The sequence below is a fragment of the Hibiscus syriacus genome, unplaced genomic scaffold (assembly GCF_006381635.1).
Source record: "Hibiscus syriacus cultivar Baekdansim isolate YM2019G1 unplaced genomic scaffold, ASM638163v2 tig00010888_pilon, whole genome shotgun sequence".
Taxonomy (NCBI): Eukaryota; Viridiplantae; Streptophyta; class Magnoliopsida; order Malvales; family Malvaceae; genus Hibiscus; species Hibiscus syriacus.
In genome coordinates this window covers 251,335-267,668 of record NW_024062236.1, presented here as the reverse complement: position 1 = coordinate 267,668, position 16,334 = coordinate 251,335, and the positions used below count along the sequence as shown (strand labels likewise).

Below are 16,334 nucleotides of genomic sequence, written 5' to 3'. Positions count from 1 at the left end.
TCTTCCAAGAGCGAGTAAACCACATGATCCTCATAACCTAAGCTGAAAAACTAATAACATCATGACAGAAATAACAAATCCTTCTCCAAAATCTGATTCATTAGGTTGAATCCGTTTCCCATATAAAATCTCTAGCAAAAAAATTGACACAATGATAACAAATCGTGATAGAGGAATTGCAGAAAATCTTCTCTTTATGTAATATATATTTGTTTGGATTGGTTTACGAAGGAAAATGGTCGTTTGGTTGCTAAGAAAATAAGGGAAATTGAATGGGATCTCAAGATAAGTCAGATTGTATGGTCAAATAAGGGGAAAAAACGTGCAACATCAACATTTTGTTACTGCAGTGATGATCGTTAGCGGCGAGTGATCAATTTGTTTCTTTTGAAGCTTAACTGAGGAAAACAAAAACTTACTCAAATCTTAGTGATCATTTTTATAATTTACCCTTACATTTTTAAGTGCAGGCGACTAAAACGAAATTAAATATAAATTTATGTATTGTTTTTTTAAAAATAAATTGAGTGAACAAAACATAATTACGAAAATAATAAAATGGCTAAATTTGTAATTTACCCTAAAATTTAGGATATCAAACTGACGAAAGAGTTGAGGACAAATACAATCCCGGTGTGCAGGAAAGGAAAACACACAGATAGTACAACACAAGACAAGATGATATCGGCATCTTCTTGCCCACGTGGGTCTGTCAAAGTGTCAACACTAACTTCCCCCCAAAACCTATCCCCATAATCACTCAACCCAGATTTTCCTCCAAAAAAAAGACGATCACTTTAATTCTTACCACACACAGCCATGGCTTCAGGCAGCAGAACAGTTCATTCCCATGATCGTCAACAGCAGCAACAACCTCAGTCTTCAGGCATAAGCAACATGAGAGCACCCCATGCCCATCACCAAGCCGATTCAGTAAGCAAAGCCATTGCTCAGTACACTGTCGATGCTCGTCTCCACGCTGTGTTCGAGCAGTCGGGTGAATCAGGCAAGTCTTTCGATTACTCCCAGTCGGTGAGAACTAATACCCCATCGGTCCCCGAGCAGCAAATCCCCGCTTACTTGTCTAGAATCCAGAGGGGCGGTCACATCCAGCCGTTCGGCTGCATGATCGCCGTCGACGAACCCAGTTTCTGTCTCATCGCTTACAGCGAGAACGCACGTGAGATGCTCGGGATTACTCCTCAGTCGGTTCCCAATTTGGAGAAGATCGAGGTTCTGGCCATCGGGACCGACGTCCGTACGCTTTTCACTCCTTCCGGCGCCGTTTTGTTGGAGAAAGCCTTCGCGGCCCGCGAAATTACGTTGCTGAACCCGGTTTGGGTTCACTCCAAGAATTCGGGGAAGCCCTTTTACGCTATTTTACATAGGATTGATGTTGGAATTGTGATTGATTTAGAGCCTGCTAGAACTGAGGACCCTGCTTTGTCGATTGCCGGGGCTGTCCAGTCTCAGAAATTGGCCGTGCGGGCGATTTCCGAGCTGCAGTCGCTCCCCGGTGGCGATATTAAGCTTTTGTGTGACACGGTTGTGGAGAGTGTGAGACAGCTTACTGGATATCATAGGGTAATGGTGTATAAATTTCATGAGGATGAGCATGGGGAGGTCGTGGCTGAGAGTAAACGGCCGGACTTGGACCCTTACATAGGCTTACATTACCCGGCGACGGATATTCCGCAGACCTCAAGGTTTTTGTTTAAGCAGAATAGAGTTAGGATGATAGTGGATTGCCATGCCACGCCGGTTCTTGTGGTTCAGGATGATGGGTTAATGCAACCATTGTGCTTGGTTGGTTCCACTCTTCGAGCCCCTCATGGTTGCCATGCTCAGTATATGGCTAATATGGGGTCGATTGCTTCTTTGGCAATGGTGGTTATTATCAACGGAAATGACGAGGAAGCTTCAGGGGGGAGAAATCCGATGAGGCTCTGGGGTCTGGTTGTTTGTCATCATACTTCTGCTCGTTGCATTCCCTTTCCTCTTCGGTATGCTTGTGAGTTCCTAATGCAAGCGTTTGCACTTCAATTGAATATGGAATTGCAATTGGCAGCACAAATGTCGGAGAAGCGTGTTTTAAGGACTCAAACTCTTTTGTGTGACATGCTTCTTCGTGACTCTCCAACTGGTATTGTTAATCAAAGTCCCAGCATTATCGATCTTGTGAAATGTGATGGAGCTGCTCTTTATTATCATGGGAAATGTTACCCATTAGGTGTGACCCCGACTGAGGCCCAAATAAAAGATATAGTTGAGTGGCTGTTGGCATTCCATGGAGACTCGACTGGTCTAAGCACCGACAGTTTGTCCGATGCCGGTTACCTTGGGGCAGCCTCACTTGGGGATGCAGTTTGTGGGATGGCTGTTGCTTATATTACTAAAAGGGATTTTCTATTCTGGTTCCGGTCTCATACAGAGAAAGAGATCAAATGGGGTGGTGCAAAGCATCATCCGGAGGACAAGGATGATGGACAGAGAATGCACCCACGGACTTCATTTAAGGCATTTCTGGAAGTGGTCAAAAATCGGAGTTTCCCGTGGGAGAATGCTGAAATGGATGCTATTCACTCTCTTCAGCTTATATTGCGCGACTCGTTCAAGGATGCGGAAGCAAGTAATTCTAAAGCTGTTGTACATGCTCAGATTGGGGATCTAGAGCTTCAAGGAGTGGATGAGCTCAGTTCAGTCGCAAGGGAAATGGTGAGGTTAATAGAGACTGCAACTGCTCCCATATTCGCCGTAGATGTTGAAGGCCGCATTAATGGTTGGAATGAAAAAGTTGCAGAATTGACAGGACTGTCAGTTGAGGAAGCAATGGAGAAGTCTTTGGTTTATGATCTTGTTTACAAGGATTATCAAGAAACTGTCGACAGGCTTCTTAGTCATGCTTTGCAAGGTAATTCTCGTCACATATGTCATCTTGTTCTTTTTATTTTATATAACCATGCTACTATAACGATAAGAGTGGGACCAAATAAGCAAAAGTAAGGATCAATTTAGAGAGAGTTTTGTTTTTTGCAGTTTTGAGTTTTGATACTACCTTCATGCACATTGAAAGCTACATCAAATTGTACAAAATATAAGCACTAAATTGAGTTTATAGGGTTTCACTTCCACATGTATCGTTTATGGGAATATAACCTTCCCCTTCGTACACCTTGTTTATGTTGCCTCAATTGATGCAGGTGAAGAAGATAAAAATGTAGAGATAAAATTGCGGACTTTTGGCTTAGAAGATCGGGAAAAGGCTATATATGTGGTTGTCAATGCTTGCTCTAGTAAGGATTACACCAATAATATAGTTGGAGTTTGCTTTGTTGGTCAGGATGTGACTGGTCAAAAAGCGGTGATGGACAAATTCATCCACATACAAGGTGATTACAAGGCCATTGTTCATAGTCCCAATCCGTTGATCCCACCAATTTTTGTGTCGGATGAAAACACATGTTGCTTGGAGTGGAACACTGCCATGGAAAAGCTCACCGGGTGGCTTCGAGGGGAAGTCATAGGGAAAATGTTGCTTGGTGACGTTTTTGGTAGTTGCTGTCGCCTCAAGGGTCCAGATGCTTTGACGAAATTCATGATTGTTTTACACAGTGCCATTGGAGGGCAGGAGGAAGATAAGTTCCCTTTCGCCTTTTTCGACCGGAATGGGAAATTTGTCCAGGCGCTCTTGACGGCAAACAAAAGAGTCAACATGGATGGCCAGATCGTAGGAGCCTTTTGCTTCCTGCAGATTGCAACTCCTGAACTGCAGCAAGCATTGAGAGTCCAAAGGCAACAAGAGAAAAAGTGCTTATCCATGATGAAAGAGTTAACCTACATTTGCCAGGGAATAAAGAGTCCTTTGAACGGAATCCGCTTCACGACCTCACTTTTGGAAGCTACAGAGCTGACTGAAGACCAAAAGCAGTTTCTTGAGACTAGTGTTGCTTGTGAGAAGCAAATGTTGAAGATTATCAGAGATGTCGATCTGGAGAGCATTGAGGAAGGGTAAGTTTCCTAGCCAAATTAGTAATAAATTCTTTCGACATGCATTTTCATCCGGAATTATATCGGTCTCAATTGTTTGATTTCTAGAACTTTGAGGGAACAATAACATACATCTGATACTAGACTATTGAACTTGATTCATCTCTGACAAGTTCATCTATCAGATTATTTCTTGATTATGGATGCAATTGCATTGGCATCTAGAATCAGAATGTTGAGAGCCGAATGCTGATTACTGCATTGGAATCTTAAATGCACAAGGAAGTTATTCTCTAGTACTGTATTCATCATAGTTGTATCATGTATATGCCTTACCTTAAAGGATATTGTTGCAACATCCCGGTTTGGAAATGTTTATGTAAACTCTGTTCTTGGTTGGTTTGAAAGTTAATTCTAACAAAACAGTGAGATCGAAACCAAAAACACATATGTTCAATCCATAGTGAGGCATTGATCATGAATCTCTTTTAAACTTTGTATCTGTATTCTCTCTAGTCAATATAGCTTCGGGAAACGGAATCCAGACCACAAGGTTACATTGCTGAATCTTTGGACCAAAATTGTATTCCACTTTGTCTCGTGCTTGTGTGATTTCTACTTTATTAAGATCGAACATGATTTCATTAGTTAGGAAGACATGATCTAATTCTTGGCTTCATTTGTTGGTTTTAGTTATGTGGAGCTTGAAAAGGCTGAATTTTCCCTTGGGGGTGTCATAAATGCCGTTGTTAGCCAAGTAATGCTACTGCTGAGGGAAAGAAATTTGCAGTTAATTCGAGATATTCCCGAGGAGATCAAAACATTGTCTGTTTATGGTGATCAAGCAAGGATTCAACAAGTATTGGCCGGTTTTTTGTTGAATATGGTGCTTTATGCGCCATCGGATGATGGTTGGGTAGAGATTCATGTTCGTCCAACTATGAAGCAAATTTCTGATGGAATCACTATTGTTCATACCGAATTCAGGTATTTTGCTTTTTCTCAACGCATTTCATAAGGTAAGCGTCAACGGTTATGCTAACGTAAGTGAATAAAAGGAGAAACTACACTATCATTGTATTGGATAGACTTTAAAGCAAAAGACAATATTACAGAACACATGGTTTTGCAAATTAGTGTAAGTTAATGTGGAATTCAAACATGTAGAACTCAAGTTACAGTTTACGTCATAAAATCTTATTCGTGGCTCTTATTTGTGGTTTCTTTACAATTTGTTCTTTTCTCCTAGACTATTGATGATGTGAATCCTTTTTTTCATGTTGCTAATTTCACAAACACCGGTGTATTTCTGAAGGATGGTATGCCCCGGTGAAGGCCTTCCTCCCGAATTGGTTCAAGACATGTTCCATAGCAGTCGATGGGTGACACAGGAGGGGATAGGGTTGAGCATGAGCAGGAAAATCTTGAAGCTCATGAATGGCGAGGTCCAATATGTCAGAGAGTCGGAAAGATGTTATTTCTTAATTATCCTCGAACTTCCTGCACCTCGGAGAGGCTCAAAGAGCGATGATTAGGTTAGCTGCCGTTGAGATTCTTGAAATTTTAGCCTTCATCAGATTCAATCCGAGTTCTTTTTCTGCAGTTTACAAAACCGTTGCTTATCCCGGTTGGATGGCTTGTACACGAACATCACCTAGAGCCACCTGATTCAGCTAATGATGGTACACAGATTGAAGAATTCAGGTCTACTCTCATATCGAAACACCATTGCACATTATCTCCCGGTACGTTCCACATCGAAAAAAGCCGTTGTGTTAGTGAGTTTGCAGTTAGATGGTGAAGCTGTTTCCCGCCACAACATGTATCCTATTACGTATCATAAGAGTTGGACTAGATTTTCTCATGATCATAACTGTAGCATATTCATCTACATTAGATTATCCCTAACCCCATTCTGCTGTGTTTGCTGAAACTTTATGTAGTCAAGTACTCTGACATTCGGATTTCGGATATATAGATGATGTTTGCGAGCATTCTTTAGAGAAGATAACTTAGTATACATGTCCGAAATATGTCGAGAACAAATATAAATACAGTTTCGGACTAAATTGTCATTCCTAGGAAAGAATAATGAAAAAGGGGAGAGAAACATATGTACTGTTCACTTTGCCTACGCCCTTGGTTCTGCTTGTGAAGGTATCTAATACCTATCTCCTAAGCCAAAAAGAATAAAGCTAGAAAGATGTGAAGCAATGAAGCTTTTTAACATTTTCTCGACACAATTAAATCCCTAATTTTATATAGGGGTGTAAAGGTCATTGTACATCTGTTATTCCCTTCTCTTTCAAGGAACTGGACATCAATTATTGAACCAAGCATTTTGATGTAATCCAAGACAGCAGCTTTATGAAGCATCGCCCGGCAATTGCTAGTATTTAAATAGTCTTGGGCTGGAAATTTTAAATTTTATGTGATTTCATTATTTTATTTGTGTTTTTTATTAATGATTTAATTTCGTATTTTTAAAAATTTTATAGTTTCATACTATTAAGATTTTTATATAAGTTTTTATATTTCATGATATAAAATTTTATGTTTATCCCTATTAACTAATGTTTTATGATGTATATTTATTGACCATTTTGCCAATAAACGATCATCTTCTACATGGCTCGGGTAACAGTCGGACCATCTCCGGCGGTTTTTGACCACCTTACCAGTCAACAATATTAAACTATGAACTATCCATTTCATGGTTGACAAAATCAAACTGGGTCGAATAGGAAACTAAATTGTTCATCTATATGAATTAAAATAACTTATAATAGCTGGATAAAGATGAAAATTAAATGAATAAATGCTCACCAACGAAAGTTTAAGGTATGAGATTGGAATTTTGTCTTCAATATTTTTAGAGTACAAATTATATGTTAATTTTTTAAGGGTAAATTGCATCCATGATTACTTAACTATGGAAAGATTTTAATTTAATTATATTTCTTTAAATTTTATCAATCAAATCACTTAACTATTTAAGCGATATTAATTAAGTAAGAAGTCTCAACATTCAATGGAGAATATGATGTGATAGTTAAAAATTGGTATAGTTATACATTTAGTCTCTATTAAAATTTGATGTAATCACACTTTTAGTCCTTAATAATCATACATGTCACCATTTGATTATATGATTAATTTTTAATTAAATTATAATTATAATTAAATTGATAAAAAAATTAAATAATAAGACCTAAATATGTAATTATACCAATTTTTTAACTGCAACACCCCATCTATCAAATGTCAACTGTTGATAACTTGATTGAAATCATTTAAATTGTTAAGTGTATTATTAAAAAAAATATCAAATTAAATATCTTTAATTCAGTGATCATGATTGTAGTTTATATTTTTAAAATCAGAATGCATAATATGTAGAAGTTAAAGTTCAAATTTATTATCATATCAATTAAAATTATGAATTTTGAAATTAACCCGATTAAATTGCTTCTCTTGTTACGATAAAGGACAGGTATTTATAATTTTAAAATTCAGAGGCACTTAGGAGGCACTTTTACCATTTTGTTTTCTCGAAAATCAAGCGGTATTATCATTTGGGAATTGACAAACATGCAATGGTTTTCCAAAGCTTTGGACTTTCCCCTTTTTAACATTCATGGATTTTTTGTAGAATGAAAAAAAGATCTTACACATAATCATCAAAATATCTAACATTAGAAAAATAGCCGCTTACCGAACGCAGACACCACCGCCCAAAAAGAGAAATTTTTAGTCTCTCAGTTTTCGAATTTGACCTCTTGAAGAGGAAAGTTTCTGAAAAATAGAGAGATAGTTCATTAATCTTTAATCTTCACCAAAGATTTGAAGCCCCAATGCTTCGATTTTGATTGTTTGACGCGAAAATGGAAACCCCTTCATCGGAGGAGCTTTTGAGGAAGATCCAAGTACTGGAAGCTGGGCATGCACATCTCAAGCAAGAAATCTCGACATTGAAACAATCCGGTGGCGACTCGAAGCCGAGTTCAACTCATCAAAGATCCCACTCTACTTCCCCTCGACGGCCGCGGTTCCCGGGGAAAGCAGCCACGGATGCTGCTTGGAAGAAAGGGTCGGCTTCCTATAGACATTCGTCTCCCTTGCAAAGGGAGAGCAGAAACAAAGGCAACCTTAATGGCGGCGGCGGCGGCGGAGGACGAGCTCTTGAAAGAACCGGGAGCTTTGGGCACAGCCAGTATTTAAATATCTTTCTGTCTCTGGGACAAGCTGTTCATATATTTGATCTTAGTGGCCATATTATTTATTGGTAAGCGAAAAAGATGTCTCTTTTATTTTCGATTTGTCAGTTGCAAAGACCAAGTTTTTGTGTTCCAAATTAGTAATTAATGATGTTGTTTTAATCTTGTTTATTAGCTATTAGGTAGTTTTATCTTTTAAATTATGTTTTTTTTCCAGGAGTCAACTTGCTGAAAAACTTTATGGTTATTCAGAGGCAGAGGCTTTAGGGCAAGATGCCATTGAGCTTCTTGTTGATCAGAGGGATTTCGCCATCGCGCATAACATAGTTCTTCGTGTTATGATGGGGGAGAGTTGGACTGGGCAATTTCCATTTAAGAATAAAATGGGGGAGAGCTTTTCGGCTAATGTAACTAAAGCTCCTTTTTACGATGGCGATAATGATGTCGATGTCGATGATGGTTCTTTAGTTGGGATCATTTGTGTCTCCAGTGGTTCTCGACCTTTGCAAGAGAAGGAAGTTGCAATGTCGGCTTACATGCTACTAGAGGGAGATTCAACCTTTAGCCGGTCTAAAATCGCTGTCTCGTCTAAACTTGGTCTTGATACTCAGCAACCTTTGCAACCTGCAATTGCTTCAAAAATAACAAATTTGGTATTATTTCCTTAACTTTAATGTGTTGAGGTTGGATTTTAGTATTATTATATGTACTTGTAGTTTGGCTTCGGTTGATTATTAAGTTACGAATGCAGGCGTCCAGGCTGAGCAACAAAATGAAGCCCAGAATTAAGACGGGAAAGAATTGTGTTGATCGTGAAAGGGGAAATGGAGATAGTCATTGTTCCGAGCGAGGTGTCTCCATTGCAGCTCTTTCGGATGGTAAAGAAAATGCAGCTTTTAGTGGAGCTAGTACACCTAAGGGAGAATTATACCCATCTGCCTTTGGTGTATTTTCTCCGTGGGATGAGAAGTCCCCAGTAAACACCTTTCGAGATTATGGTGACGAGCGTGAAAGCAAACCTGCAATCCAAAAGATTATGACCTTAATGGGTAAGAAAGGGATATCGTGGCCTTGGAAAGGGAATGATCGAGAAGGATCAGAGGCAGGGACTACTCATATCGTATGGCCTGGGCCAGATAATGATCAAGAGAACGAGTCATTTCTACCAAAATGCCCAAATTATGGTTTAAAACCTGAAGGCCATCTTAATGAAGGCAACGCTCCAGTCAATAATGAGGCATCGGGTTCCTGGTCATCCTCTGTTAATGTCAATAGTGTCAGCAGTGTCAGCAGCTTTGGAAGCACTAGCAGTATTGCTGTTAATAGAGTTGACATGGACACTGATTCTTTCGATTATGAAATCTTGTGGGAAGACTTGACAATTGGAGAGAAAATTGGGCAAGGTAATTTTTTTAAGTGAACAATTTGGAGACATGAATGAATTATAAACTTATTACTCACTGAAGCCATTATGTATAGAAGTCTGAAACTTCACATTGGTTCATCTTTCTTCATTTGTCTTTGATTTGGATAATACCAAAGCACACGAATGAAACCCAAATGTTCACCAGACGATCATTTCAGTGACTGAGATTTTGGTCATTGAAACAAAGCTTGGTCCTCATTTTACCTTGTTTCATTTTATTGTATTTATTTCTGGGTAATGTTTTTCGTAGATAATATAATAATATTTACTTTATGTTCCTTCTTTCCTTGCAGGTTCTTGTGGAACTGTCTATCATGGCCTGTGGTTTGAATCAGTACGTTCTGCCCTTTTCTGCATTTTCGAGAAGGCATATAGATAAATCTAAATTAAAATTTTTGGGATAAGATGGATCGTGATTTACTTTGGCTTTTTTCCATCTAATGAAATTGAACGCATCCGTAAATAGATGTTTATAAAATTAAGGATGATGACTAGGATTTCCTCTGCTAGTTTTCTATATGTTATTGTATAATATAGGTTTGTCAAACCTAAATATGATGCTCAAGTCCAATATAGACTGTGCAATATGAAATATGCTGAATCCTTTTGAGGATCTCATGGCATTCCTGTGGTAATGGTTCATGGAACTGCTGGTGTAATTGCAATACACGAGTCCTTGTACTCTGTAGAGATCATGAAAAAATAATAGTAATCGCATTATTTATGTAAATCACCGCATTCATGTTATTTCAGGATGTTGCAATCAAGGTATTCTCAAAGCAGGAATATTCAGAAGATGTCATACATGCCTTTAAACAGGAGGTAAGCTTTACTGTTAAGTTATTTCACCTTGTTCACAAACTTAGTTGTATATTTTCCTTTCTCTTTCAAATACATCTAATTATCTAATACTAATTTGCTTTTGCCTTTCAAGGTATCTCTTACGAAAAGACTTAGGCATCCAAATGTTCTGCTGTTCATGGGAGTTGTTGTTTCATCTGAACGTCTCTGCATTGTCACAGAGTTCCTTCCACGGTTCGATCTCAACTTTATTTTAGAGATTCTTTCCGTGCTGACACTTTTTTTGAACTTCCACATTATATATTTGATGCTTTGTGGGACATTTCATGCATCTTCTATACTTATTGGATTGATGAAAGCTTATGTTTATGTTTTATTGATGCAGTGGGAGCTTGTTTGACATACTACAAAAGAATACTACCAAATTAGGTTGGAGACGGCGTGTTAATATGGCTTTGGATATTGCAAGTATCAAGTAGCTTTGAATTATTATTATTATTAAGTTTTCTGAATTTCATGATGATTCTCAAGCTAATATGGGTCTAAAGACATCATGTGTTGGTCTGCATTTGTTTTTTCAATTTCATTCTTCTTTCCTTAACTGGAGTAGCCATATCCTCTGTCAATTCATCTTACTGATTGAACTTTCACAGGCACGAGGCATGAATTATCTTCACAGTTGCAATCCGCCTATAATTCATTGTGATTTGAAGTCATCAAATCTTCTAGTTGATAAGAATTGGACTGTCAAGGTTTCCATTAGTTATCTGCATCCATTTTTTCTGCAAATCCAGTTTTAGACTTTTCTTTTACATCATGTTGTTGATGATACTTTCTGTTTACTTGACGTAAAAGTTAACGAAATTCCAATTTGAAACAGGTTGGCGATTTTGGTTTGTCACGTCTCAAGCATGAAACATTTCTCTCAACAATGAATGGGAAAGGAACAGTATTTACTGAAAGCCTTTATTAGCCTTCATCAATAATATTAATCTATTCTATATCTTTTTGTGAGGATGCATAACTTTTGTCTGTGGACTTACAAGTACCATGTCTTTTTTGTAGCCTCAATGGATGGCACCAGAAGTTCTTCGCAGTGAAACCTCCGACGAGAAGTATGTTGCTTCCTTTCCTCACCTTTTCAATTGCACAAGCAAATCCTGTCCCACATTCCCCCACCCCCCACCCCCCGAAAAAATCACATTTGATGTTTCTCTCACCGCTGACCTTCTATTTCTCGTTCTTTCCATGAAACCCTCAGGTCCGATGTTTATAGTTTCGGAGTCATATTATGGGAGCTTGCCACGGAGAAGATACCTTGGGGTAGTCACAACTCAATGCAGGTATAGTTTCATTAGAAAACGATTTTAAGTCTTTCTTATCCGAAGAGTTCAAAATCATTAAACCAAATGCTATCTTATAGATACAAGGTCCTGTATTTGAACCATGGTTAAAATAACTGGTCTTGAAATTTTAAAATATTAATTAATAATAATTTAGAAAAATTCATAAAAAATATAAAAAAGGAAAAATTATATTTGAAAAAAGAATAAAATTTTGAACCAAACCAAATTAAAATGCCCAATATTTTTTTACAAAAATTAATAAAGGGAAAAACAAAAAAAAATCTGGTTATTAGTTTCTAGTCAGTTTTTCCGGTTTCCAGCCTTTTATGGGTTCTGGCATGTTCTCTAATTTTCCAGTTCAACTTATATGGTTGGACCACTGTACTAACCGGTTCCCGGTTATACTACCCCTGTACTCTACTTTGAAGAAAAAGAAAAATGTTTGTTTGGCTATCTGTGTGAAAGGTTTAAGTGGAATTTTCCTTTACAGACCAAAGGCATTGCCATGTATGAATAACTGTTTGGTTAGAATTTTTGCAGTTGATTGGAGCTGTAGGTTTCATGAACCAACGATTAGAGATTCCGAAGGAACTAGACCCACGGTGGGCTTCGATGATCGAGATTTGCTGGCACAGGTTCGTATCTCCTTATAATTCTGATGCTTGAAGTTTAGTTGTAATCTATCACTATGCAAGTTAATTGAAGGACGACATTATGTTAATCAAATTCGGCTTTACAATTCAATTAGCAATCATAATAATGGACTCAATTTTTTAAGTGCCATTTTAGGACAGCGGCTTAGGTAGTACATCAGTTATTAAAACGACTTACCTGCAGACTTAAATCCAGTTTACATCTCGTGTTATTATGATATCGAATTATGATACAATTTGCTAATTTGATCTGATATATGGAACCACGACTTCCTGGAAACCAGTGATCCAGAGTGCAGGCCGACGTTCCAGGAACTACTTAACAAGCTTAGAGATCTTCAAAGGCAATACACTATCCAAGTTCAGCAAGCTCGTAGCGTGGCTGAAGAAAAGGAATCGTAAATCAGATGTATGTGTTTTCATTACGTATTATTTCGTTCAAGAAAGAGCTGTAGAAGAATGGGAATTTTTTTAACATCTGTTGCTGTTGAATGGTTACTGCATCGGCATCAAAAACTAAGGCCATACTGTAGGGTAGTACTTGTGTCTATGTGAGAGCAAGCATCCTGAGTTTGATGATGATCGGCTGGTTGTGAGATGTTTGTTACAATCCGATGTCGGTCTTTGAAGATCGGGCAGTGGTGCTGTGTGAATGAGTCTCCTGTGATTTTTAAACATGTCAGGACGACGAAGGTCGACATACTGCAGTCTAAGATAGAGTGAGATTAATAGCTTACTTTGTTTGTTATTAAGACACTGTATTAATGGGACACAAAGTAAATCTCTGCTGCTCTCGAGAGTCCATTCTTGTGGATTTGGAATACTATTGATTTTTTGTATACACAAAACTCTCAGCTTGAAATTTGAATCTAAATGGGTGTTGAAGAAAAGTATTTCTAAAGGGATTTTATTTTAAGGATTTATAGAAAAAGAAAAGTTGATGATACCTTATCATTTTATGTTTATATTAATTGCTTTTTTTTTATTTCTTAATTAACGTAGAAATGATATATTTTCTATTTTATTTAATTATCATGTCAGTTCATAAAATCACTAACAGTTTAACGATAGTTAATATGTGATGATTATATCTTAATTAAGTAAAAATAAAAATGATCATATATATTTTGTCTTTTGAAATCAATGAAGATATTGAACAAAACATAAACATAAGTGATTAATCATGTAGTTAATCTAATCTACGTAGAAATGATGTATTTTTTTATTTTATCTAATTATCGTTTTTAGCTCAGCAAATCGTTAATAGTCTAACGATGGTTAATCTGTGATGACCATAGTTTAATTAAATACAAATAAAAATGACTATATATTATATTTTTTTTGAAATCAGTTAAGAAAAATAAACAAAACACAGACATAAATAATCAATCATGTAGTTAATCTCTTAATTTAAAGATAATTACTTAAATTAAAAAGATAATACAAATATTATTGATAATGCCCGTTGTGCAATGCCCCGGTTGAAGATGTTCATCATTTATTGAGATTTTGCCCATCTGCCCTTTCTATTTGGAGTGATATACTGAAACCTGAAAAATTGCACGTGTTTCTAACCATGGACTTTCAAGACTGGTTAGTTGTGAATCTCACAAATGCCCGAGGTTTTATTGGACAAATTGAGTGTTGGGAAATAAACGAGTAACAAGTAATTTCCTTATAATCAGATTAGTGAGAATGCGAAATAAAAGCGGAAAAATAATACCCGAAATTGATAACGGAGTTCAGCCAATTTGTTTATGTCTCCGGACTGCTGCAGATCTTTTACTAAGAGAGAAAATTTACAGGTGTTTACAAAACACTCACTACTCACAAGAAAACTCTCTAGTATAGGGAGAAAGAAATGATTTTTGGGATGATTTTGAAGCTAAATGAGCTAGGGTATTTATAGTTGAAGCTTAAGGACTTAATCTTGTAAATACCCTAAAGCCTAGGGATTAATTGTGATTATCCCATTATCATTTTTCAACAAACATCTACCAAACTTTGAAAAACTATTTTTTAAAGAAACATTTACCAAACTTTGAAAACCATTTTTTCAAAGTTGGTTGCCAAACTTGAAAACCATTTTAACAATATTTTCAACAATCTCCCACTTGAAGACTGATTTTAATCTGTCTTCACACCTCGATCGATGCAGCAACCTTTCCAGTCTTGTTATTCTAGCATGCCAACTGAAGCTGAAAACAACTTCAGTTTATCTGTGGTCACCGTCATTGTCAACATGTCTGCCGGATTTTGAGCTCCACTAATCTTTTCCAGTTTCAAAATCCCATCTTCCAGAAGAGACCGAATAAAATGATATCACAATTGTATGTGCTTCGTCTTGGAATGAAAAGATGGATTCTTTGCTAGATGGATAACACTTTGATTGTCCCAATACAAGATATTGTTTTCTTGTTTCTTGCCTAACTCTTCCAAGAAACTTTGGAGCCAAACCATCTCCTTGCTAGCTTCCGTAACAGCGACATATTCTGCTTCAGTTGTGGAGAGAGCAACTATCTTCTGTGGTTGAGAAACCTAACTCACTGCAGTTCCTCTTAGAGTATAGACATACCCTGTAGTGCTTATTCTAATGTTGACATTTCCGGCTAAGTCAGCATCTACATAGCATGTTAGTATCGTATCTCCACCTTTGAAACAAAGTGATTTATTTATGGTACCCCGTAGATATATAAGGATCCATTTGGCTACTTTCCAGTGTACCTTTCCTGGATTATTCATGTACATGCTAACAGCACCCACTGCATGAGCAATATCTGGTCTGGTACAAACCATGGCATACATCAGACTTCCAATTGCTGAGGCATACGACATCTTCACCATGTGTGCACGTTCTTCGTCCGTCTTTGGTGACTGTTCTTTGGAGAGTCTAAAATGAACAACTAAAGGTGTACTTACTGGTGTAGCATCTTGCATGTGAACCTGGAGAGTACTTTGTTGATTTACTCAGCCTGTGATAACATCAAAGTCTCCGACTTTGTGTCTCTCTTTATCCTCATCCCAAGAATCTGCTTTGCAATGCCCAGATCCTCATAGCAAACTGCTTCGACAATTTTGCTTCAAGTTTATAATCTCTTGCATGTTGAGCCTGCAACGAGCATGTCATCAACGTATAATAATAAAATAATGATGCTATTGTCGAACCTCTTGATATAGCAACAATGATCTGCTTGGCATATGGTAAAACCACTGCTACTCATGAAGCTATCGAACTTCTTATACCACTTTCTAGGAGCTTATTTTAAACTATGTAAGCTCTTCTTCAACCTGCATACCATGTTTTTGTTTCCTGCCTCTATGAAGCCTTCTAGCTGCCTTATATAGATTTCTTCTCCAAATCACCATGAATGAAAGCTGTCTTTACATCTAACTGCTCAAGATATAAATTCTCTGCAGCTTCTTTTTGCTGAAAGCCTTTGACAACCAATCTTGCTTTGTAGCGTTTGCTCCCATTGTGCTATTCTTTGATCCTGTAAATCCACTTGTTATGAAGCGCTTTCTTGCCTGGTGTTAATTCAACTAATTCCCATGTCTGATTTGACATAAGCGAGTCCATCTCATCTTTCATGGAAGACTCCCACTTGACTGAATCCTCCACTTGCATTGCTTCATCATAGTACTCTGGTTCACCATTGTCAGTTAGCAACAAATAGTGCAAAGCAGGAGAATACCGCTTGGTTGGTTTAGGAATTCTGAAGGAGGTCTTAGTTCCGATGTGCCTGGTTCTTCTTGAACTGCTTTAGGACTGATCTGAACATCATTTCCAGAAATCTCCTCGAACTCAACAAATTTCTTTGTTTCAGCTTCGGTGTTTGAGCTACTTGATTCTATGGTTGATCTTCTTTGTACATCACATTCTCATTGAAAATGATGTCTCTGTTTA

At 37.5% G+C, this 16,334-nt stretch overlaps 2 protein-coding genes across 4 annotated transcripts; both read left to right on the top strand.

Annotated features, from left to right (window-relative positions):
* The first annotated feature begins 667 nt into the window (after window positions 1–667).
* LOC120204426 (phytochrome B-like) lies at window positions 668–5,988 on the top strand. Its single transcript, XM_039204521.1, has 4 exons — window positions 668–2,911; window positions 3,201–4,008; window positions 4,681–4,974; window positions 5,303–5,988. Exons 1-4 carry the CDS (start codon window positions 820–822, stop codon window positions 5,520–5,522), a joined length of 3,414 nt encoding a protein of 1,137 aa, XP_039060452.1. The 5' UTR covers window positions 668–819; the 3' UTR covers window positions 5,523–5,988.
* A 1,721-nt stretch (window positions 5,989–7,709) lies between these two features.
* On the top strand, window positions 7,710–13,289 carry LOC120204425 (serine/threonine-protein kinase CLA4-like). 3 transcript variants are annotated; one of them, XM_039204518.1, is made up of 13 exons: window positions 7,715–8,272; window positions 8,422–8,857; window positions 8,956–9,607; window positions 9,924–9,964; window positions 10,384–10,452; window positions 10,565–10,665; window positions 10,817–10,895; window positions 11,085–11,183; window positions 11,312–11,380; window positions 11,497–11,546; window positions 11,693–11,774; window positions 12,318–12,412; window positions 12,715–13,289. In XM_039204518.1, the coding sequence occupies exons 1-13, from the start codon at window positions 7,872–7,874 to the stop codon at window positions 12,830–12,832; spliced, it is 2,292 nt and encodes a 763-aa protein (XP_039060449.1). In that variant the 5' UTR covers window positions 7,715–7,871; the 3' UTR covers window positions 12,833–13,289. The 3 variants fall into 3 exon arrangements, with proteins under 3 accessions (XP_039060450.1, XP_039060451.1, XP_039060449.1); XM_039204519.1 differs by lacking the exon at window positions 12,715–13,289 and having other exon boundaries at window positions 7,710–8,272; window positions 12,268–12,392; XM_039204520.1 differs by lacking the exon at window positions 12,715–13,289 and having other exon boundaries at window positions 7,711–8,272; window positions 12,307–12,407.
* The last annotated feature ends 3,045 nt before the right edge of the window (window positions 13,290–16,334 follow it).

Bases quoted from the DNA above. Each gene is read 5' to 3' on its own strand.
- LOC120204426 (XM_039204521.1), top strand. From the start codon at position 820: ATGGCTTCAGGCAGCAGAACAGTTCATTCCCATGATCGTCAACAGCAG. The intron at 2,912-3,200 runs GTAATTCTCGTC...CAATTGATGCAG, and splicing joins TCTTAGTCATGCTTTGCAAG to GTGAAGAAGATAAAAATGTA. The intron at 4,975-5,302 runs GTATTTTGCTTT...GTATTTCTGAAG, and splicing joins ATTGTTCATACCGAATTCAG to GATGGTATGCCCCGGTGAAG.
- LOC120204425 (XM_039204518.1), top strand. From the start codon at position 7,872: ATGGAAACCCCTTCATCGGAGGAGCTTTTGAGGAAGATCCAAGTACTG. The intron at 11,775-12,317 runs GTATAGTTTCAT...GAATTTTTGCAG, and splicing joins GTAGTCACAACTCAATGCAG to TTGATTGGAGCTGTAGGTTT. The intron at 12,413-12,714 runs GTTCGTATCTCC...CCTGGAAACCAG, and splicing joins ATCGAGATTTGCTGGCACAG to TGATCCAGAGTGCAGGCCGA.